This window comes from Bombus fervidus, chromosome 12 (genome assembly GCF_041682495.2).
Source record: "Bombus fervidus isolate BK054 chromosome 12, iyBomFerv1, whole genome shotgun sequence".
NCBI lineage: Eukaryota > Metazoa > Arthropoda > Insecta > Hymenoptera > Apidae > Bombus > Bombus fervidus.
In genome coordinates, this window is record NC_091528.1 from 1,025,571 (window position 1) to 1,050,493 (window position 24,923).

General features: G+C 36.6%; 2 protein-coding genes across 4 annotated transcripts in view; both read right to left on the minus strand.

The window, feature by feature from the left end:
- Positions 1 to 24,923, minus strand: part of LOC139992943 (furin-like protease 1) — a 355,294-nt gene that overhangs the window by 231,487 nt on the left and 98,884 nt on the right. The gene's annotated exons all lie outside the window — the stretch shown is intronic.
- Positions 6,888 to 24,923, minus strand: part of Nachra7 (nicotinic acetylcholine receptor alpha7 subunit) — a 161,753-nt gene continuing 143,717 nt past the window's right edge. For 2 of the 3 annotated variants that reach the window (XM_072014269.1, XM_072014267.1), the window contains 8 exons: positions 23,347 to 23,527; positions 20,902 to 20,977; positions 19,172 to 19,366; positions 17,935 to 18,021; positions 16,348 to 16,457; positions 15,700 to 15,841; positions 14,689 to 15,086; positions 6,888 to 12,986 (listed from right to left, as the gene is read on the minus strand). In XM_072014269.1, coding sequence (XP_071870370.1) covers positions 12,819 to 12,986; positions 14,689 to 15,086; positions 15,700 to 15,841; positions 16,348 to 16,457; positions 17,935 to 18,021; positions 19,172 to 19,366; positions 20,902 to 20,977; positions 23,347 to 23,527 — 1,357 coding nt within the window. In that variant the 3' untranslated portion in view covers positions 6,888 to 12,818. The remainder of the gene's footprint in view (positions 12,987 to 14,688; positions 15,087 to 15,699; positions 15,842 to 16,347; positions 16,458 to 17,934; positions 18,022 to 19,171; positions 19,367 to 20,901; positions 20,978 to 23,346; positions 23,528 to 24,923) is intronic. The other variant, XM_072014268.1, reaches the window with a different exon arrangement.

Here is a 24,923-nt window from a genome sequence, read left to right on the forward strand (position 1 = left end):
CTCCTTCCTTTCTTTCGTTTCCAAGTATTTGTCTTCAAGCATGAACCTTATCGCCCTGTGGTTTTCTTTGTTTGTGATCTCTTCTTTCCATTTCTTCGACTCAGTCATCGACTACTGATCGCTTAAAGAAGGAAAACAGAGGAGATTTTACAAACGGTGAATCGTTTCGTAGTGAGAGAGTGTGAGAATTATTTCGAGCTGACTAATGTTCTTCGAAATGAAGGGAACGAGAGTTACCTATTCGAAAATTACTTCGAAAGTTGACTTTTAACCCTTTGTCGTCCACGTTGCTTCTTACGGCCATACTACAAACGTCCCTTTGTAACAATTCATTTTAAATTCAGTTGGCTGTGACGCGTTTTCTTTAAGTTTATTTATTTTCTTTTATATATTATTATTATTATTTTTAATTTCCTTCTTTCTCCGTACGTTACATCGAGAGTACCGCTCGGCGACTCCTTGCACACGGAAAATCATGACAGATTGCAAAAATTTCAGTCGAACTCTTGAACGCAGTAAAAATATGTTGATTATTGGTTTTTTCCTAACAATGATACATATTTATGAACGTTTTGAGCGTTTATCTTGCTAGTCAAATTTCCAACCAAATAATTCAGGAAGATACATAAATTCGATGGTAACTTTAAGACCGTTCGAAAGGATATTCGAGCAATCATTGAACTTTCCTTAAATTAAGAAATAGCACGACAATGTTTCTACTCGATAATAACGCCAATAATATCTTTGTATCCATAACATTTCTTTTTTCGATAGACATTATTATCAGAACTGAATTGAATAAAAATCGCGAGTGAATTCAATATTTCTACCCTTTTACAAAAATAGAAAAAAATAACACGTATATTTCAATATCAGTTACTCAAAAATCCTTCGAATCATTCATAGCACATTCCATAATTACACGACTCGCGTACAAAAGGATGCGCCATATCGAAACTCCATTACTAAATCCCTTAATCGTTTTACAACGAATCTCTTAAACAGTCTCGATCTATACTATACAAATTCCTCCGACTTCAGTCGCCAATGCGAACAATTTCTCTCTTTTGTGAAATACTCTCGATTCTCTCTCTCTCTCTCTCTCTCTCTCTCTCTCTCTCACACACACACACACACATTCTCTCTCTCTCTCTCTCTCTCTCTCTCTCTCTTTCTCTCTTGCGCGCGCTAATTAAGCGTCTGCTGGGTTCGACAGGCGCGATAAATTACGTGCTAAAGATAGCTAAAAATTTGGCACTTGAACATTGCGTGTCCGCGCTAATCGTTTATCCTAATTCTGAATAATACATACTGCCATGAAGGAAGTCCGCGGCAGTGAATCGCGAGAAAAGAAACTCCGCCACTCCACGCATTTCACACCCCATCAGCAACATAATCGTCGTCAATCTTTTTACCTCTTCTGTGATCACGTTGCTCCGATGGAGGTCGATTAACTTGTTGCCTTATATGTAGACCGCGAATATTTATGCTAATTCATTTTACGAACCCATGTAAAATAGTTGATCGTGAAAGAAAACTGTTTCGCGTTTTAAATGTTTTAACAATTACTTCGTCTTGGACATGATAAATTCTATACGAATTTCAAGTCTAAGTTCTTAGTTAGTTCTCTAATTACATCTTTGAAAGTAAAAATTCTTCAAGCTCACGTCAAACATATAGACTTTTGTCGTCTACTATTTCACGTGTGAACACGTGTTAAGTGGTAAAGCAGGTTAATCGATTCCATTCAGCAAGAGGATGTGCCCACGGGTTATGCGACGATTCTTCGATGTTTCTTCGTGTTTAAAATACGTGCGGAATAACAGATATCTTATGCGCGATGAGAATATCACGTCTCGACCTCGTTCGCGGTTCATATCGTCGAAGGAAGAAGAAATCGAGCAGAAAGTAGAGAAGAAAGCAGCGGGACGATGAACGTCCTTAATGTTTTCTTCCTCAAACGACGTCGAGCGTGGGAAGGTCCGTGAAAAATCGGCACAGATTATCATTTCGCTGACAATGAGTGTAACAATGGGGACTGACTCGCGAGCAACAATTTCAATTTTTCTAGCTTTTACCTCCGTGTCTTTCTCCGCCGATTTTATTCTTTACACGCTACCTTTCGCCGTAGTTTTAATTCAATCTCTTCATAATACGTATCTAAAGAGAATATACGTACGTATATGCGTTACATATATATGTATATATTCATACGTATACACGAAGTTCAGCCGAAATGGCGAGGTGGGGCGCAAAACCGATTTTTTATCAGATTTCATCCACCTACGTGGCTTTTAGTAAGTTTTGACAAACAAAAATTTATTCGTTTGATAGTATAAATTTTGCTCCCAATCTAAAATAATTTTCGAGTTTTGCTATTGATTGATCAGAATTTTAGTAAAAACAGAATCTGTTTTGTGTATTTTCTTCAAGTTATATCCGTACCGTATTTATTGCTCAGTTTATTGCTCGTCACGCGTTTGTCTTACAGAATATTTGTAACAGAAATCAAACTGTCATTAAATTAATATAACTCGTTTTTGTCAAAAAAGCAGGTGTCGAGCAAACAACTTGATTTGACCAATAACTTAAGCATTGATTTTATGTTAGAATAAATAGAATCAGAAAGAGAATTGCAATGGTACACAAGTTTAGAAATAACGGGACTTTATATTTACAGAAGAAAGTACAAGTATGTATGAAAAGTTGCTTGCAAGTTACAGTAAATTGTAAAGAATAGTTTTTGTATTTTAATGCAATGTAACGAAACGTTCTCTTCCGAGGAACGAAGAAACTTCTTTCGATAAATACTTCGCTTAATTACATTCCAACTTGAATACAACGTTCGTCCTAGAAATGAGAAAACCGCAGACTATGTTATACATTTTCTCTCCTCGTTTTCATAATTATTACGTTTTCTATGCGAATTGCGTCAACCTTGTTCTTCGTTTATACTTCATTTCGGCTGACCTGCTGTATACTTTATGCGTATAAAGAGCGATCTAGTAAAATGGGACAAAGGGTCGTCGATCTTTCGAGTGTCTTCGTGCAACGCGCGATAAACGTCGGCAAAAATTTGTTTACTAATTACAAAGCGTAATATGCACACTTCTCTTCGCTGAAACATTTCGTAATGTTTTCTTCAACTTTGCTCGAACGTTCATAATTTCTAAGCGTTTCTACTTATCTTTCAGCGTTTCGAGATCTACAATAATAAAGCGCATTTCACAATTTATGTTACAAGACAAATTCTCGCGCTTCGTTCGCGTCTCGCTGAAAATTTCGTTAATGGCTCGATAAAGTCTGATTCTTCGCCTTCTTCTTCCTTTCATGTTTCTTTCTCGTGTTCAACTTTTTATTTTTCCTTATTCTCAGTATCCACTACAAAAACGAATCACACGACGAACGCGAGCATCTCTTAAACTTGACAAATACAATTTTGATTCTCCATCGATCACAGTACTTTCACAGTTTCGTGCTTGAAGACAAGGTACGCGACGCGATCGCTACTTTTGCGTGAAAGAAACGTTCCCTACTAAGTTGCCTTAATTAAATATCAATCAGCCGATCAATAAAACCCTGGACTCCGTATGATCGTTCAAGGGGACTTGCGTTTCTTCGAACAGTTAATCAGAGAAGCGTTCGTTCAGCAAATATACATATATCACCAGAGATTTTTAAGACGAGGAATGACGGGTGAACGTCAGTAGTAGGAAAAAAAAATAGAGAAAGGAGGGGAAAGAATATGAAAAAAATTCGTCTGGTGTGTTTTTGCGTCTTCATTTTCCCGTGTGTCTTGTAACTACTTGTTTGGAGACTAACTGCGGAAGACTTTGACGTGCTATAAGTATAATAGACCTTACACGTTAAAATTACGTCAGGCTACAGTCGTTTTTTATTTTTTTCTCTTTTTATCTTGGCTATGTAAATCGGTGTTATACCGTTCGCAACGATTAAGATCGATTTAATTTCACCTAGAAACAGTTATCGATATCTCGCGTAGTGTTAGTAGAGGTAGTATATCATACATCGAGAGAGAAGAAAAATGTTCGTTTTTCTCAACAAACGTCTCAACAATTTTCGTCGTTCGCTTTTAAGTTCCGAGGGGATTGTCTTTGTGACACTTAAACGACACGGTGTCTCGGTGAGCAATCTTATTTGTTTTATTTCTAACCGGTTACCTTAATAAGTTTCTTAAAATGCTTGGATTGAATTACGAGTCGAGTAAAAGACTACAAAGTGTAGGAGAAAGTTTCGAAGACCTAACATGGTCGATGAATCTTGCTTTCTTCCGATTTTTATTTCCTTTATTTCTTTGTTTTCTTTTTCTTTTTTTTTTTCTTTTTTTTTTATTTTCCATGATGGATTCTACGTCGTAGGACGATCGAAAGGGGCTACTTGTCGACAATCTTGCGTTCGATGTCTGACATTTCGAGCGTTGAAGGTAATCGAACCATTGTTCAGCGGAGAGCGTTTCTTTCGGACAATGGGTTAGTCTTTCGAGGATATTTTTCGAGTTAAGGCAACGTTGACGGAGGAATGTATTTGACTCTTACAGGAAGCTCTCACGAGGCTGACATTTCCCTCTTTAATCTCAAAGTAATCTATAAACCGATTTTTGTTACATGAAATTCAAATTTCGCATCATCCAGAATAATTCGATAGAACTATATTGAAAAATAAAATTTCATCTCGAGATTGCACAAGATTTTATCTAAAATTTAATCATCCGTATACTTTGTTATTTGTTATTTGAACAGCCAGTACAAAATCGCGTATGACTTAGAGTTTCATCGACACATTAGCCCCTTTCTAAGTATAATTGTTTCATAATTGATTCTACGTTCTCGATCTCGTTCTTATTTCGAGATATTTCTTTCTTTCTTTTTTAACAGTATCGTTCACATTTACTCGAATAGAACACTCGAAAAATCGTACGCCATATCGATGTCCAAATACATTTTAATCGCATCACCCTGTACATATGCGCTACTACGATCCTAATAGCGTACCAACCTTTTCAATGCATTTTTTTATTTTCTTTAAATTTCTTATTAACCATATAATATTTCCCCCCTTTTTTTTATTCGTTATTGGAAACAATTCTTCATAGAAGTCGCCTTAGTCATAGATTAATAACGTCGTAGAAAGAAAAATTTTCAACATTTTGCACAGGCGGAGAATTAATAATTAATACGTTACCGTTACGCTATTATTTATTTATTATAATTATTATTGTTACCGGTATTAATATCATTAGTACTAATATTATTATTAATATTATCATTGTTTCTCTCCTCTTTCGTGATTTTACTGTTATTATTAATTTTAATTATTATAAGATTAATAGTTTACAATGATAACCCCGCGTGTGACAAGCTGAGTTTAATACATATATGTATTCTTGTTTTTTTTTTTTTATCAAAGGCGCAAGTTGCGTTATTTCTCTGTAAATTCCGCTTCTTCGTTTCGTCCGTTTCCCTCATTTAACCCTTTCCCTCCCTTATTTCCGCTTACTTTTCCGTCTTTTTTCCTCGATTCGTTTTTAAACAAAAATCTTATTATGTCCCGATGGTAGGCTGATACTTACGTTAGACTGTTTTAAAAATCACGTTTCAAATATAATACAACTATGCCAAATATTCTATTCCGTGTAAATCGTCCAAGGTATGCTTATTAACTTTTCTTGAAAGGAAAATTCGATCGCTCTATGAAAAAGCTGACGTCTCGCTCTACGAGAAAACTTTTGAGGAATAATTTCTATCGAAAAACTCGGCAAAAAGAAATTTCCTTGTAAAGGGGATCGAGAATAAACTGGAAGAAAAATTTTGTTCTAATTCGGAAGTTTCGCTCAAAGAAAACTTGCAACCGTTACCCGTAACCGAGCTGCCAGGCAAAGATAAAAGAAAATATTACTTTGAACGGAGAAATGCTCGTCAGAAATTCAAACGATGATCGAGCCTTTAGATCGGACTCTATTTCGCTTTGAAAGCGATTTTTCAAAATGCACGACGAACCTCTGTTTTATAGCCGTGATATCGTTCGATCACGCACAAGAAAGCGTACTTTCGTCTCACTGTCGTGCAACATTTGCTGCGTGATATATTCTTATCTTTCAAAAAGAAGCTCTCGCGTCTCGTTTTCTTTCACAGAGTTCAAGAAGGTGGAAACATTTCTGCAGCACGTGCAATTAAAATCACCCTATCGTATCAGTGTAATCATCTTTACATTTAATCATTGTTACAAAAAGAGAAAAAGAACGAATGGGTCGTCACAGTCCGCTTGAATTTAAATATCATTTTTCTCTTTCCTATTTTTATCATTTAGTTTCTTCGCTTGTCGATTCGATTAGTTCAATTATAGATTAATATAGATACTCTATGCTTTTCTCATCAATACATGTTACGTAGTACGTAAATACAACGTGTAATGTTTATTTCCCTCGAAACAAAACGATCAAACGAAAAGATCCCCGAAACGTGAAAGAGAACACTCCCTTTTCCCGGTGTCTGCGCGTTTATTTATTTCTACTACTGTTTCATCCTCTTCTTGTAATTTACGAATTAGTGTTTCCATTTCTTCTGTTTTAGTTTTTACGAACGTCTCGACAATTTTTCTACTGTTTTGTCTAATTAATCTCTAAGACCCTGAATCTCGTGAACAGCTTAAATGCTTGAACGTTGAGCGTGATAGTTGAAAGTAGTACACTCGAACATTAATTATTCTCACTAAGCGGCCGGCTTACGACATCTCGTAAACACTGAAACCGCGCTGGATAAAAACAATAAATGAGCATTCGTGAGCAACGAATTTAGTTTATACTTTTCTTCGTTATTCTTCATCCTCGCCTTTTATTTTCCTTGTTTAACATTTATATCTTTAAATCATTATTGTTTTTTTTTTTTTTTGTTCAGTGAGCAACTTGTTTCGAATTCCAACTTGACTTCGATATGTGAGAACAAGTAAATTTTTTCATAGAACGAGTATATAATTTCTTAATTATCGAACAGCTTATCGCCTTTACTTTTTATTTTATTTCATTTCTCTTCGCTAGAACGTTGGAACTTCGTTTAAATACGGGCTACGTTGTGTCTCCTTCTTTCACTGCAATTCTATGCATTATTTTCTTCCTTCTCTTGCAACAACAAGTCACCCGTTGAATAATCCAACTGAGATTTCGTAGCACGCGAAAAATTCGGCGTGTGCGTTATACGATTATATTCCCGAATAGTTTTATTATTATGATTATTTTTTTCACGCTCGCGTAAAAACTAATCAATAACAAGTAATATCAATAGGCTGGATGTTAATTCTCCGTTAACAATCAATGTTTGCTCGCTTAACGTTAACGCGTTTAAATACGATTAAAATGGGAGCGTCGTTCAACGCCGCCGTCGCGACATGCAACGAATCTGAGCCGTTCGCAGGCCAATTTCATTAATTTATCGAACACATATCGTGCACCTAATTGCTTCATTTGCAACCGGTTTTTATGGGACACTTTACAGTAGGCTATAAACGGTGTACATCCACGCATAAACCGATATTAACTCTCGTGAAACGAATTATAATTATAATTGTAGAACGTATAATGCTCTTCCTCCCTTCACAGTTTGTCAATAGCAGCTTCAATCGCATCACACCATGGAAATTGTCCCGTTAATAAAAATTTCGATAGACGTCGTTATCCACTGTAATTAGATAACAATAGTGTGCTAATTCTGATTTTGCTTATTGCATATTCGCGTACTTCATGATACGTTTACATGGCGGAACAGAAGCTATAGGAATAATATTATCATGTTAATGTTATCTACTTCTGGAAGCTCTTACATCTTGTGAATCAAATAATCTAAAAATCAATAATGTTACATTCATTGCAGGGATTTCTTGAAAGTTGCTTAAAAATTCAAATTGGCTAACGAAGGGCTCGAATCGGTCGCGCTTTAACAATAAATCGTCGCCATGCGACTCTTTCCACCAACTTGAACTACAGCAAACGTGTTTGCGGAAAAGAACAAAGAACTAACAACCACGGAGAGTCGTTTCGTTTCGCGATTGGCTATCCTTGATTTTGCAGCTGTCGCTGGGAAGAAGGAAACACGTTCAAAAAAGATTCCATCGCGAAACGAAGTCGTTGAAATCGTGACATTTAAACGCATAATTCATCGCATTAATGTTATTACGTTTCCTTTTTTCTTTTTTTTTTTTTATTTCGTTTCATTTTTTACTTGACTCGACACTGTGGCATGCCGAACTATCTTCGTTAATATCTTTTCCGCGATTCTTTTGCTTCTCTAATGACACTCACTTGAGATAACCGTGTTTTTTTTAATACTTTTTTTTGTCTTCCCTACTTAGTACTGTATTCTAACAAAACCTTCCGGCGCGAACCATTAAGTGCTTTAAATTTAATTCATTAGTTTAATTAGTTAGCTGATTTAAAGATCGAGAATGGTTATTCCACCAATCGAGGCATTATCGATTATAGTTTATATCCTCTACGTACTATTATTTTTTTTTTTCATTTTAAATCGTTCCTTTAACACCGTTAACAACGTTTTTTTTTTTTTAATTATTATTTTGTAACCATTATAATAGTATTTAAAAGATAACGTGATTGGTTGTCGCGTCAATGCCAATGGCCAAAACGTGCTATAGTTTTTTTTCTTTTTTTTTCTTGTTTTCGTTTTATTATATGTTTAACAAAACCCGCCTGCGAGACTATCCGTTAACGAGATTCCGATGTTTTTTTCTTCTACTTGCGTTGACAAGCTTCTTCGTCTAAGTTAGTTGTCGAGTATTTCTCCAGTTTCTGTTTATTTAACACAGTCTACAAGATTGCGTTTGCTTATTTTTGTTTTTTTAATTCTATTTTTTGTATTTCTGAGCGTTCGTTTTTTCAGTTTTATTCTTTCGCGAAAGGAATAAATTATTCGGCTCTAAGGGAGCTAAGGTTTGGTTCTGTAACGTGCTTCGTACTCGTATTAAATACTGAGGAATGTTAGGATTAATTTCCTGCGTCTAAAGATATGCTTCTCGTATGCACTGTTTTTAATCGAGATGATCACTCGAAGTCGTGGAAATTTAGGTATATGTAGTATTTAGTTAGATGTAGATAATGCGCTAATTGAACTTCTATCACATTGGAACAACGTCGATTTGTATAATTTCAGGAAATAATAAAACTAACTTTTAAACATTCATTACTTAATACATTTAGGAGAATTGTTCTTAAATATTTAAAATGGATTGCACAAAACACGGAATATTCAAATTGCTATTACATAAAACAAACTGCAACGAGGTTTTATTAAACTGTAATAAATAAAAGAGTTTGTTACACATATAACAAAACTATGGCACCATGTTGTTCCAATGTAAGCTGATCCTGAAACGAGTCGAAGTGAAACAAAACCGTCGAGTTATCGAAATTAACGAACTATGTACAGCATGAAATCTACCGTTGCTCGAAAAACACGGTGACTTTTACAGCTCGAAAAGGAAATGCTATTTCCCGGCGACGTCGATTCGTTCGAGCATCTACGAGTCTCGAATCTCGAGTCTGGTCACGAGTCAAAATAGTAAATGGAATATCGTATTAAATACTGAGCATTCTTATGTATTGACTAAAATGTTTCCTGCTTCTAGACTCGTAGTCGACAGAAAATTCGACGAGACATTACCAGACGAACGACGGTCGCGTGTAGTACGCGTTACAACTTAACTACTACGGTAGCTTCGATTCCGAAAATACGTCAAGCCTGGCGAAGTAATTTTGTTACCTTATCGTCGAAACAAATATTCACTATGAAACTAAACGAAGCGCGACGTTCGATAAAAAATTTCATTCAGCACGATGCAATTCCTAATTAATGCGAATACCAATGCAACGAGACTAATCGTTCTTGAAAACAATTTTTTCTTGTTTATTCGTAAATTTCGATACGCATTGAATAACAATTTTTCAACTCTTTTCATAACTATCGATTTCTCATAAGTTCTCGCAATATACTTTTGTAGGAAAGGGATCCCATTTTGCGGCGACAAACAGCAAAAATCAATCGGAACTGCTGTGCGCCCGTTGACGGATAATCCGACGTGGGTACTTTCACAGACGAACTGCAAATGGTTTGGCCATTTAGGGCGAGTAGCGTGCGGTCGAAGAGCAAGAGATTATTCAAGAATCAGACTTGTGCGATCGCTCGAGACCTTGATATTCAGTTTTGCGTACAGTCAAATAGTATAGAATCGAGTCGGTTGCTGGTTCGAAGAACGAGGGGAAAGTACCCAGAACCGGACTGCGTTCGGGAATATTCGAAAGGAAGCCGCACGGTCGCTCGTCCATCGAGGATCTTCGAGATTCGCATCGTTCGAAGGCGACTCGACTTAAAAAAGTAAATATACACTAACAGCTTCGAGTTGCTTTGGAATCGCGTTGCGAATCTCGGATCCGATTGTGATAAGTAGACGCCTCGTTACCTAGATAGCGAACGTCGAGTTCGCCGGGAGTCACGCGAGAATCTCGAGGATGCGAAAGCCTGACTCCCTAGAACGTTAGATTGAAAAAGTTTTTGCTTGTGTACGCATGTCCGTCTTGTGTTAACGTAAGTGTGAGACATTTGTGGAGCGGGTGTGTAACGTGTGTGAAATTCTACGCAACGAAGTGCGTAGTGTCTATGTACGTGTTGGTGGTGGTGTGAGAGAGAGTATGTACCGTGTATGCGCTTGTACAAGCGTGTACAGAGGGACAACAACAAACGATGTCCGCCGATAGAAGGGAAAAAAACGTGAGAAAATGAAGATAGATGTTGCGCTAAGTCAATCGTCATCATCGTCATCGTTTCATTTGAAGTCATTCATATACCCGCGTTATCGCTCTTTCTCTCCCTCTCTCTCTCTCTCCCCTTTCTCTCTCTCTTTCTCTCCCTCTCTCTCTCTCTTTCTTTCTTTCTCTCTCTCTCTTTCTTTCTCTCTCACTGTTTCCGCTTGCTTACGCCGGATTTCTCTTACGAGCTAACAAAGAACAGTATTTTATTTTTTTCTTTTGTTTTAAACGCCGCGCTATCGCACGCCATCTTATAATCGTAGTATAAATCCCCCGTTTTATTTAAGTTGTCGTCGATTTTACTTACTAGTGATACGGATAATAAAATTCACTGGCATTGTTTTGAAACATTTTGGCAGTTCATTGTGTGTAGTTATTATTTTTACTTATTATTCTCTTTTTTTTTGCTTTTTTTGTTGCTTTTTCAGTTTTTCAGAATATTAACGTGTGCGCTTTGCTCTTAATCGTGTGTTCTCTTTCGTCTGTTTCCATTCTGTTTTTTTATTTCTCTCTACCTTTTTCTCTCTTTTAAGCACAATAAAAGGAGCGGTATACCCTTCTTCAGCTTCTCTCTCTTTTGTTTGTATATCTCTCTTTCCTCTCTCTCTCTCTTTTTCTCTTTCGTTTTTTATGAGATTCTCTGGCTGGTACGGTCGTACGAGAATCGAACGAAAAATCGTTTCGTAGTCGTGGACCGTACCGGACAACTCGATTTATTCTTTAACAAATTCAAACCCTTCGACGGTTCTCGGTGCTCTTTGTTTCTATGTTCTGTTTCTTGCGTGTGTATGCGTGTATATGTGCGTGTACGTGTATGCGTGTTCGTGTTTCACACGCGTGTACGCAGATTTATTTGCATCCCGTGCAACGATTACTGAAGCGTGTTTCAAAAACGAATGTTTTCGTTAAAATTTTAGTCAAACTGTTTGTCACGCCACTTCAGCGAAACAGTTTTCAAAGAATAAAATACTTTCCACAACGTGGTTAAATAGATAGCAAGTTGTGTTACTCAAAAGCGACACTTTAAGGTAACTTAACAATAAGAACAACAATAACAAAGATTTTTCTCCATTCTCGCTATCGCAAGAATTCAAGGAAAAGTAATATCCATGAAAACGAATAAAACGTAATATTTCCCAGCTACCAGGTATCGGAGTAAAATTAACACTGCGATTAATGAGAGAATTACAATTTCCAACATTCGAAAACTTAAATATATTCGTTTGACAAACCTGAAATTGAATGATTTTGATAGAAATTATGCAACGAAGAAAAAATATGAGGAAGATGTAACTACTTTTGCTTCACTAGTCAGTCCAGCGTCAGCATGTTGCACATATCCAATTTTCCGCAAAAAATTGCGTCAGCTCGAACCGAAAGGAACTCGAGGCTCGCGATCGTTCGCGTTCCATCCCTATCGCGGCACAACAAATGCCAGAGATGCACATACCTCGGCGTGGCCGGCATGTTTGTATGCGATCGTGTGTGCATGTAGGTGTGAGCGCGCGCGCGCGTGTCAGTGTTCCTTTAACGCGCCTATATAGGCGCATTTTCAACGTGTCTCGCTAAGGCGTCCTTTTCGAATGAACTACATAAAGATATATATATATGTATACATATACGCATCTTTTTTATGTATACATATATATATATATATTGTAAATAATACAGAGAGCCTAGTGTCCTCGTATCATTTTCTTCCTATGAGCAGTGCGGATCACCCGAAGCGGGGCGTAACATATGACTCTGAGGCTCGACTTCCAATAAGCTGGACATCCAAGCGTAGGAGAAACATCACTGTAAACGTTGTTCGCGTAATCCTAGCATGGACCAGATCGTGGTAGTCGTCATCGTCATTGTCATCGTCATTGTCGTCGTCATTGTCGTCATCGTCGTCGTCATGTTCGCGTTCCTCGCCGTCCGCACCGATGCGCAACGCACGATCCTCGTCGACCGCCAACGTGTAGTCGGCTATCTGTACTTTTCTAAATCACGTGACGATGATGTGCGGCGCCGACAGTAGGACGGTGATGGTTGCGATGATGGTGAACAGAGTAAAAATGATTAGGCACATTCTGTCGATCACCATCGCCGCGAACTTCCAGTCGTTCGTCACCTTGGTGTTCAACTCCTCGTTCTTCAGCTGATCCGTGATTATCTGGAACAGGGAGCCGTGTATGATGTATGACGCTCGTTTTCAGGAAGTACGGTTTTCATGAAAACGGTTGTGTTAGAGGAAATGGGATATTTGTCGTTGGAATGGATATGCTTTACGATTCTTAGACAGAGATTCTTAGGTTATGGGTCAGTGTGGCCGATTAATTTTTTCGATTCAGCAGATTAACGATCGGTATTTATTACTATCGCTTGGCGACTAATTCCACTTAAATCAATCTAGATTTTCAATAATTAGTTTTAATGGTACTCGTTAAAACGGTCTAAAAATTTTAATCGGTCAGTGCCCAACACGTGTATCTTTGTAGAGAGTAAATTAATAAATACGAAACTGATAATAAATTATATAAAAATGAATTTGCGTGTAACATCGTCGTTCGGTAAATAGAAGATGTTTATGTATGAATATTTTAAGAGACGAAGCCGTGATCTAAAACGGAAGTTACCAGTGCATCAACCCCTAAAGTCGTATCTTTCGCTCTTTATATTCGCGCGCGCGTCCCTTGAAACATTAATGTTTAATTGAGAATCCCATGTGTACGTTTGAAATTACGTCGAGCGCATTTGCTGCTCTGTCGAATGCATTAATATAAATCACGATAATAAGCACCGGAAGTCCTAATTTATCCTTTAACAGATAGACTCCCTCTTGAACTGTGATCGCTCTGTGACTTCGAAACCCTCTTACTATCCTCTTCTGGGACCAATTTATTTACTCAGCGTATAATCAGCCTCATGAAAAATTGAAAATCCTATGATTATTATACGATAATCCCCATAATCGCGTGTATAATAATTAACAAGTTAAAAAATTAATTGCATCAAAGATTTTTTGAGGCAAATACTTCTTCAAGTGTCGATAATGGCCATTTTCTTGAGAAATGCTATTTAATCTCTTTCTAACTCCAGGAAGTGCACAATAGAATTCCCGAAACTGGTCAGAATACACAATGACCACGCAATTGTCTAAAATTGTCTCTATCATGGAAGCAGGACCGAACTTGAAGTTTCCATCAAATATTCGGTTTATAATTATGAACACCGATAGATTTCGAGTGTTTGACTTTGCTGTGTCGGTTCTGAAACTCGAGAAACAGACAGGCTTTAATAATCCTGCACAAACAGTCATAGAACAGAGAATGGTTTCACGTTCGTCAGTGAACCTCGTTGGTACATGTTCTGGTATTATACTACATACGAGTTTACACGAAAGTTTCTCCACTTACGGGCAAATTAAAATGAGTGTACACTTGGTAATTAGCCGAAGCACCGTCGCGTATATTTCACAAGAACTCGCTAATTGTCATACTCATTATTATTAATGGCCGACACTTCTTTCTATTGAAAATAAAGCAGTAGCTCAAGTTTGTAAACGTTGAAGTAACTAAGAGTGTATACGCTCTACAAGAGACTTCCTAATTCGTTTTAAATTCCGCTGTACTATGCGTTGTTACTTTTAAGCATAAATAACTTGAGAAAAGAAATTGTCCTTGGAATAAATACTGTACTCGGGCTAAAAATTTTTTATCAAAATTAAGAAACAAAAATATGAAATATAAATGGAACAAATGGATTCAGCACTTTTTTAAAGAAAAACATACGATTAAAGTAATTCAACGTGAGAAAATACGAATGATGGAAACTGTTTCCGTTAACTCACAGCGACAACTTCGTGATAAACGTACCTTAATTTCTTTGAGGATCATAATGAGCTCGTTTCGGGCACAGAAACACGCGTTTTGAAGTATTGTTTCGACCTGGGGACCTGGCGTATCTGGCGGATGTGGATGATGATGCGGCGTGTGACCGATCTGAATCGCCCCCGGATAAGAGGAGTGTGCCAGTGGCGTTGAGTGTTGATGATGCGGTGTTGCAGCGTGGCTATGATGATGATGGGGCGTCGTGTGAATGTGACTGTGCCCATGACCCATCGTGTGATGGTGAGGGCCAGGGGTACTGTACACGTTATTCAGGAGATTATTATGGGACGCCAGAGCGTTGTCCTCGAGATCCAGGACATTTGCTAGGAGGGATTTGCTGCTCCTCTGACGAAGCTCCAGGTCACCGTGACTCTTGCCAGCACCTGTTTTGAGAAATAGTTATAGTAAGTGAAAGCAATAGTTGAATAATTGAATAGTAGAATTTTTATCGCATTCGGTCCACAATGAGAGATAAAATGGGGGTGATCGGGTGAATCGGGGGGTTGATTGATAAATACTATTTTATTTTAAATAACGTCTGAGAATTTCTTCGATTTTCGTACGCGAAAAACGAATAAATAATTTAGCAAGGAAATACTTGGAATGGCAATAGTATAGCGTATGTACATCGTTGGGAATCAGTTTTTGAACAGGAGTAATAGTCGTCTTTGAGAATTCTTTCGACTTTATAAGAACAGAAAATCAAAGAAAAGAAGCAATTTAAAACTACTCTAAAAAAGTAGTAACGTAGTATATGTACAACATAGCTACTAAAGGAGAGAAAGAAAAAAAGATATAAAGGAAAGAAGAAATGGATTCTGGCAACGTTTTACTTTCTTGATAGTACTTGTATATCTTCAAGTATGGTTATATACATAACCTAAAATAAGTCGGGTTCGAAGTGCTTCGTGCACAATTTAGTAGTGTGTGACTGAGATCGGTGTTTATATGACACGGAAAAACATTTATATAGATAATAGTAAATGTTGTCAGTACTTGTGTCGATGCTTTTTCGTGTCACTAAATTACCGGTGACTGGAGACGGTTTCTGAGACTTTTGTGCCTCCCTTTCTTCTTTATCACTAGGTCGTGACATACGAAGTATACAAGGCAGCCAATAAAGGAATACCACTTTCACCTGAAAGTTTGAAATATAAATAATATAATGATAAAATTATGATCGATGAAATACAGAATATGAAACAATTGGCTATTATTCCTGTATGCTTTCAACATTTCTATCGAATTTTTAAACTTCCATATTGCTTCAATTCTAAAATTAAATATTGGCTTTGATACGTGAAATATTATTTAACAAATTAGCAAATTAATAGAAAATACGATTCATGCGATTCTTATAACCCACAGGGTATAATAGACAATAAAACTCGTGTAAGGTGGAAACTTAGTGTTACTCGAAGAAGTATATCCAGTTAATAACTGAAGTAAACCTAAAGCGTATTTGAAAGCACATGAGCTCAAGTTAATTGAAGTCACATATGCGGTGAAATCAGAAGTATATACTCTTTGTACATACACAACACTTAAGTTTTCCGAAATATTCTCAATATGATGTTATAATTTTCAAAAGTTGAATAAGAGTTTCTTTATAATCCTAATTAATCTGATGAAAAACTTGCTTACCCATTCAGACATTTCATGAGTGTCAGAGTTCCGGTGATGATAATTTAAAATAAGAATGGTGCTGACTACACTGCTGGCCACCATAAACATAATACAGTTGAAGTATGTTCCTGTGAAAATATTAAATGTTTGAAGAAAGTATAACCAACGTGACAAACCACCAAATTAAAACCGATCGTTCTACTGACCAACTCGGAAACCGCACATCATTATAAACAACATATCGAAATTGTGAATTAATCATAATTCCATCAGTCTTCATCGAAATATCAACCATAATTTCAAACTCCTCCCTTCAGCTATCCCCGATCAAGGTGTCAATGGACGTTTGTTGTTCCAGCTCCGCGTCTGACCTGTACGATCTGTTACTACTGTCAAGATACTACCACTGTCAGTAGAATAGTTCTGACTGCAATAGGGAATCGTCAGTCGAGGATAAAGGACTGTGCACAACAAGCCTCACTCGTATTACGATAAAGGCATTACGAACAGATGTGTGTGTAACATGATCCAAGATCTTTGTATAAACCTCGAGTACGATAGATCTTATGCGAACAGATTTACAAAACACTAAAGAATATTCTCCGCGTTTTGGAGTACGTCATAAGAATATATTTTGACAGAAAATACGATTCGCTTTTTCCCGATCACAATATTGAATTTTTTCCGAGGGAATATATCAAACTGCAAGCGGAGATGAAATATAGAAAGATGGTTTCTGAAAATAAATTTTGGTCTCATTATCAAAATATACCTGTTACTTCCCGATATTCTAAAAAGCTTGTGTTTCGGATTTAAATACTATATTTAGGAGTACAGATGGATTTTTGAACAACAAAGTTATTAAGCGAGATCCGTGTTAAATATCTTTACATTCATTTATAAAAACAAAACGTTTGATCTCTCAATCTTCGAAACTTTTTAGTTTAAACTTAAATAGAGTTTCATACATTTATCGTTCAATGATCCGATCTATTGAAACACGTTCGGCTATCGACACTGCGCTATAAATTATTTAGTGATGAAAAAGAATGTGATATTGTGTAAGAGAAAATACATTTTCCAAACAATAAGATGTTTGGATGATCGAGCGTTCGGATAACGAACAAAGAACGAAGGGATAATCGAGATTTCGTTGTATTATATAATTCCAGCATGGGCTTCGACCCAAATTTCCAATGAAACTACGAAACCGAGTATGCACTAATCCATCTTTCAATACGCGGAACGTACACATGAACGTTAAATAGCGATAAAATTTCCTGGATTATCTCCAAAAACACCGAGGTGCCATAGAATCTTCCGAATTGTGTTTTTAAAAACGTTATCCGTCTCGCTCTAGGCACGTTCCAATATTTGAAGTCTTAGGTGAACTATAAATAAAAGATCAGCCAACTCGTGTCTTTATATCTATGAAACGCTCCATTGCCCCCTGGACGAATCGTTCAAAAAGAAAAAAAAAAAAAAAAAAGAAAGAGAGAAAAGAAGGAAAAAACTGATATTATCCCACCACGGGAACGATGTTAAAGACACCGAGTAGGTAAAAACGGAGTAGTAAAAATAGGAGTCGGAAATTGACGAACTTACCCAGCAGAGGCACGGCGTCCGAAGTCGCTGGCATTGTCTCGGCCACCATATTCAAGAACACAGTGAGGGACAAGAGAATGGTTACCCCTGCAAAAGAGGTTCGTTCGAGCAATTAATTATCACTGTAAAGCAACTCGATAACCAAACCAGATTAATCCACAACAGGCTGAAAGGTAGGCAGTTGTTGATGCTCGAGGACTCAAAAATATTACGAAGCAGGTAGTCCTGATCTTTCCTATCTTAAACTACACAGACTATGTGTTTCAAACTCCTGCGGCTTGGTCAGTTCTTATTTGTTGCATTCTATCATCGTTGAAGTATTAGACGCTTAATAAATTGACTAATGAATTTGTTTGGCTCTTTTTGTCGTATCTATCTTTTAAGTCTTTAATTTCTTGGATAAATATTTGAATTTTTGTAGATAGATAATAAAAAGACGAAAGGCAGAATCGATTTACCGCTCCCGAGCGATAGAGTATGCTCAAGACGAATTTTATTTTAAACTTTACCAATTATGGTATAAAGTTAAGGAGTGAGCTTAATGTTTCAACTATATATAATCCCTATCGTATAACTAATTTACGTTAGGGTCAAGTAACTGGAAACTAGAATTTTGCCTGTTAATTGGTATCTACAAACTGAATTTTCAACTTTCTAAGACTTAGTTACTTTCACGGGGAACGTTGAAACATAGATATGTTTATCATTTTTAAAAGAATCATTCCGCGTATATGAAACGCGAAACTACAGAAGGTGATCAATAAATTCCAGTATTTCACTGACGTATGAATGTCTGCGATCGACATCGATGCGACGGTAATTTCCCATACAATTCAATACGTTACGAGAACTCGACTGAATCTAATCACGTGAGCTGTTATAGTGTGCTTCGAAGCCTGCAAGGAATTGCAATTATGCTAGCTAGCGATTTGAACTTGCCGAGAGAGAGTAATCACCGGAATCTCGAGTAGAACTCATAACGAAATAATGCAATGACTTCGTGAACACGTTGGCGTGGTCGCACACCAATGCTGAATAACTGGTCAGAGTTTGGCGATATAATTATAATGCTCTAACGTCGTGCCATGCCAATCGACGTTCAATGTAGAATGATCAGAAAAAAAAAATAAAAATTCTTGAACCCTTTACCAGCTTCCTACTATAATCTTAATGATAGCACAGACAACGATAGATACCGTTTAATCTTCTGGCATGCAGAAGCGGTAATCTAACTTGCCTAGAGAAAGTTTCTCGCCAGAATCGGGTGGCAAGGTGAATCCCAAAACGGCCATGCTGGCAATTAGGACGCACGGCACGATGAGGTTGAAGAAATAATAAAGAGTCCGCCTTCTGATGATAACCACGAACGTTATATCTATATACGGTTCTGGGCAGCAATTGTAATAAATTTCATTCCTTTTACCAGGTACTCCTGTAACAAGAAAAGAAAGAATACAATCGTAGATTATCTATGTTACAATCGAAACAGGTTTACGCTTATGCACGCTTATTTATAAAAAATAAAAAAATAATCTGTGATCATACAGTGTTGAGTACAATACAATACAACTCGATATTCAACGCGATATAACTGTCACTTTTAAATGTACTCAATAACTATTCTGTAAATAGATGTTTCGTAGAATGTACAAAATATTCTTTAACTGTAAGGCTCTGCGTTACACATTTATAAAAAAAAAGATGTAATTTTAAAAATATTGTTTTCTTCAATTCTCGCTGATGTTTTTATTTTCTAAAAACTGTACAACTCGTCAGACAACCAGGGCAATGCAACGATGATAGTGCAACGAGCGTAAAAGTGGCAAGTGTTTAGAGACGATGGATTCACCTAGGAAGGAAAAAGCTCGTGGAAATAAAAGGCTACTAGGCTCGATAGCGATGACTCAACTATTTTACGCGACGTACACTATGCACTTGAACTATCTCGAGCAACATAGCGGAAGAGAGACCGCGACTTCATTTTCAAGTGTTTCTTCCGTTATAGCCACATTTTGCACCGGCTGAAATCACTTAAGATACATTTCTGCCTGCTTCATAAGCTCCCTATGCATGTCCCGTATGTACCGGCACTTTGCGCGTATACGTCCCAGAAATAAAACCTACGTGGCCGCAAAACGTGATAGTTTTATTTTATAATTTGCATCTTGTAAACACGTGCGTTCTCTCTAGATACAAGCAATGCTGAAATTGTTAAGAGAATCACAAACATCTTACATTCTATTTTTTACTTTTCCGCTCATATAAAATACATATTTCTTTTAATTTTGATAGTTGAGCGTTTTTAATAACGATATTGTGTTGTAATTTTTCTTGGTATCTTTATACTCTGCCTCTGTCTCGTTGCTTCTTACGTGTTTATTCTCATTCTTTTTCTTTTTTTTGTACATATGCACCTTCTGCTTCTTTTAACTTCTTTTCTTCATTTTTTTCCTGTACCTTGTTTTAATCTGTTATATCAAAGAGTTTATCACATAAATAAATAAATATATAAATAAATCAATAATACCGTAAAAGAATAGTTGACCATCAAACGCGATTATTAATGTGTTAAATGCATCGAAAATTTTGTAAAATATCCGAGAAGTATTTTAAGAGTAACTTAGAGGAAGTGTGCACCAGTTTTGAACGAGATTCATTCAAGTTAGTTATGATTGAAATAATTAGATTTCAGCGAGAACACGGACTTTGGAATTAATTTTCACCCTGGAACTCTCGAAGACGTTACAGCCACATGTAACTCTGATGAAAATCTGGATTAGATAAAGCTCCCCGGTAGTAAGATGCAGCTGGTCTAGACCTATGAAAACGATTGATCACGGGCTCCTTTGTGTCCTAGAACTTGCCGAGGATTTTAGAATTGCTAATCGTCCAAGAACTGCTTTCACGGTGAGCAAACTGCTCGCCCATGCGAGGAAACGAATCCTGATAAGGATTGTAAAAACTCACCTAACAGATCCCACTCGCCGTTAGTGATGAAACTGCTGATGTCACCTCCGCTCTCGTCTTGCAGTTGCAGGTCCAACTGTTGAAAATTTATTGCCATCGATTAGAGAGAAGTTATTATGACTGCAGTGCGCAACAGTTTTCATCGTGCAAAATACAATTTAAGAGGATACGATGAAAACAAAATCGATTTTCTCGATTTTCTGCTCTGTTAACTCGCATTAATTATTAACATTCAATATTTAAGCATCTCGCAAATTTTTCCTGTGATCAGCCCTCCTTAACGTCATGCAACCTGCAACTTATCTTTTATGTTCGAAGGTAATTTCATCATTATACATCTAATGGATATACTTGTATATACGATGTCAGACATAGCAAAAGGGAAAGTTGCATAAAACGAGATCGATGAAATCGAATATAATCTAGGAAAGCGTTATACATATATTTCACTTTCCCTCTTACCCCTCCTACCTTTGCTACTTCGTTCTGCTTATTGTCCTCCTTAATGAACCTTCGAGCATTCTCGAATTCCATCGTACCGTGTAATTCACAGTCTTAATTTTAATTATTCAGAATGATTACAGACGACAAATAAAGATAGGTCGGACGTTTTCAACGTACTATACAATTAGAAGAATTGCAAACATTTTATCCCTTATTGCGTTCCGTACTTCAACAATTGGCGAGTTTCGAAAAAATTTACAAATTTCTATATACCCTACTCATTTTATGTTGAAGTAATTACTTCAAGAAAAACTCTACACCTTTTTCTTCCGTACTGGAGGCCGCTGTTACGAAGAGAATAGAATTTAGTGAAAAAAATTCAAAATAAGGAGAAGTTCATATTATCGTGCCCTTGAATATAAATTTTGTTTTGGATTACAAGGTATAGAAACAAAAGAGCTATAAGTAGATTTCTATTGCTGTTTCTTGTAGCCTTCAGCTAGAGCTACACACCAAGGTTAACTTTTTGGTAATGTCCTTTGCTATAAGCATATGAACATGCTCCCTATCATACCTTCTTCTATTGTATTGTAACACTGAAAGAGTGAAGTTTTGGATCAGCATACACTATACCTGTACTTATACCTATACTTATTTCAATATATTTTTCTATTACGAATTCATCCACTCATTTCTCTATCAGTCAACCTCAACATTTTAGGAAACAAATTACTACTCCGCGTGTTGATAATCCGGCTGGATTCACGAAAATCTATAAACTCAGATACATTGTGTTTACTTTATACAAAAGGTAGTGTTAGTATATGTTTGGAGAATTTTCGAAGTTAGACAAAAGCTGTGAAAAAACAAATATTATATTTATATTTCGAGATACGCAGTAACATATTTTAAGAAACCCATCAAAATTGTCCATTTTGTCGCGCAATTTTACGTTTACCCTACTTTAGCGATTTAAACAGAAACACCACGTTGTAGAAATTTTGGAGCAGTCTATCCAGACATTGTATTAACCAATTGAAACAGCTAGTGAGAAACTGCATTACTGAGAATTCTCCGCACGTTACGCTGTCGCATTTATTGTTACCCGAAATGCACCTTTCACAATTCACGAATTTTCAGGATTCTCCTTGAAATAATGTTTTCCGGAAGCATCGCTGCATTTACATCAGATTGTGTTAAAAAGACGATACTGCACGAACACTTTAACGACATTAACGGCTTATAGGATTAAATGGAGTCTCGTCCAAAAAGTACATCTCGATTCTTTAAATCCTATTCATTTCATATTGTACATAGTCCTGCCACAAATTCTGTTTGCAATAAGAATAACTTTACAGGACGAGTAAATTGAAACGAAAACGATATTATGGACAAGTTTTTACGGTAAGCTTTTTGCTCTAAAGTATTCTAGAAATAATAATCGAGGATATCGAAATTGGAACATTCTGGTCGTCAGACTTCTGGAGCGATAAATTTAGGTATATAAAATCGCTTCCAATCAACAGTTGAACCTCATCGACGGATGCAAAATCTTTCTAGAACATTTAATATTTGCTAGCAAAGGTACACACAATTGAGAAATTTAATTTTTTTTATCTTTCTTATTTTTCCTCCTCGTTATGAGAACAGAACCTGTTGTATATTTCCAAGCTATTATTTTTCAACGTTTTCACGTAATGGGCAATATTCAGTTGCAACTACCTTCTCTGATACTACCTTCTCCTAAAGCAATATTCCCTGATATTTTTTGAAAACACTAGACAACAACAACAACAACAACAACAAAGAATTTCCTAACGTTTTATATACCACGTGTGGTGTCGAATCGTAAAATATCATTGTGTACTTAGAGAAATTTCTTTTCCCTCTTAAAAAGTTTGGCATGTCCGAGCTAAGTACTTCGACTATAAAAACGCAAGCGGAAGATTAAAAAGAAACGGATACGTGCTGACCCATTTCCCATGGTGCGGTATCCCCTACCTGAAAACCGTCGTACGTCCAGGAGCCGAATTTCATCTCGCAGCGCTGATCATCAAAGGGGAACCACGTAATGTCTATCTTGCAAGTGCTTTTGAATATGCCGGGCGGTACGTATAAGCAGGTCCCATTGTTCTTCACGACAACGTTCGTCGGGTAAGTGCCGTCGAAGCCTTCGTCCGCGCTGTAACCAACAATCGTTATCGTTAAACGGGTTCCGATTAATGTTTCGAACAACGTTTAGCCCTCCCATTAAAATCTTGAAGCAGAAAAGTGTTACGCAAAAGAATTTGTTAGCACCGATTACTTAAAACTGTAATATGGCAATTTTGCTGATAATATTAATAAAATCGCGTAAAAAGATCATGGTGAAAAGTAAAAGATGAATATTTTAAACACGAATGAAGTTAGAGATTTTAATGTAGTATATAGAGACAATCAAAGTTTTCGACTTAGCGTCGTAGTCTGTTGAATTTATCGCAGTTGAAAGTCTCGTGTGTTAATTGTGATTGGAATTATGGAGGATATCGGATAAAAGTCGTGATTAATGATTCGCACGATATTAAAATTTGTACGTAGATTCGTAGACATCTGTTTATATACTTCAACATCTTTTCACTAGTGAAATGCAAAACATAGAAAGAAGGGCAATTTTAACTCTTTTGTCTCTAGCGATCCTTTGCTCTCGGGGCAGGTGTTTCCTAAAATTAAAATATTGAATTACGCCGGATCTAGTTACCAATTCCGTTTCGTTGTGCGATCGATTCATTCTATTTGTTGCAAGCTAAAGAGCCCTGAATTCGTTACTTTGTTACTGATGTTAGAATCTTGCAATGACTAATGCTTGTTATGATGTTTAAAAATGATATTTAATTGCGAGATCTGAAGGGCATGCATTTCTCCGAGCACTTGCATAAAATCAAACATCACAATTTTAATAAAGTTCAGGCAGCTATGTCAAATAATAAATTTAATTTAAGATCTCTTGTATTTAACAGATATTATTCGCACGAAGTCAAATGAAATTTTTATAAAATGCAGGTAAATGTAGGAAATAACAATTTCAGAGTCTTTCGTGCAATTCTATTTATCAAAAGTTATTTTCATATATTACTACTGAACTTTTATTGCGCGTATATTTCATTATTGAACAAGAATCGAGAGTAATTTAATTATCAGAATAGCAACGTATTTGAAGAATCTTAATGAAACGGATAGCACATTGAAATATTTAAAGCGAATTGACTTACTCGATCGCTGTCCATCACGTATTATAAATTAATGAATCTCCCAGCCTACTTGTTCTTCCATCTATGGTCAAAAATTTAACGGTACGAGAGCGTCTGCCTTGAAACGGTATATATACATTGTAATTAGCAGACAGGCGTGTGATTTATTCGTCGTTTCTGCACGTAGTTATTGAACGCAATAAATTTATTACCCATTTAGAAAGCACGGTCATCGAGTGAAGACCGATACCCTTTCCTGGGAAAAAGTACGGGATGTTGCATGCAATTAAAAACTTAGTAAAGGTAGGACGTCGCGTGGTATCGGAAAAATGTTATTCATCAATTAAATTA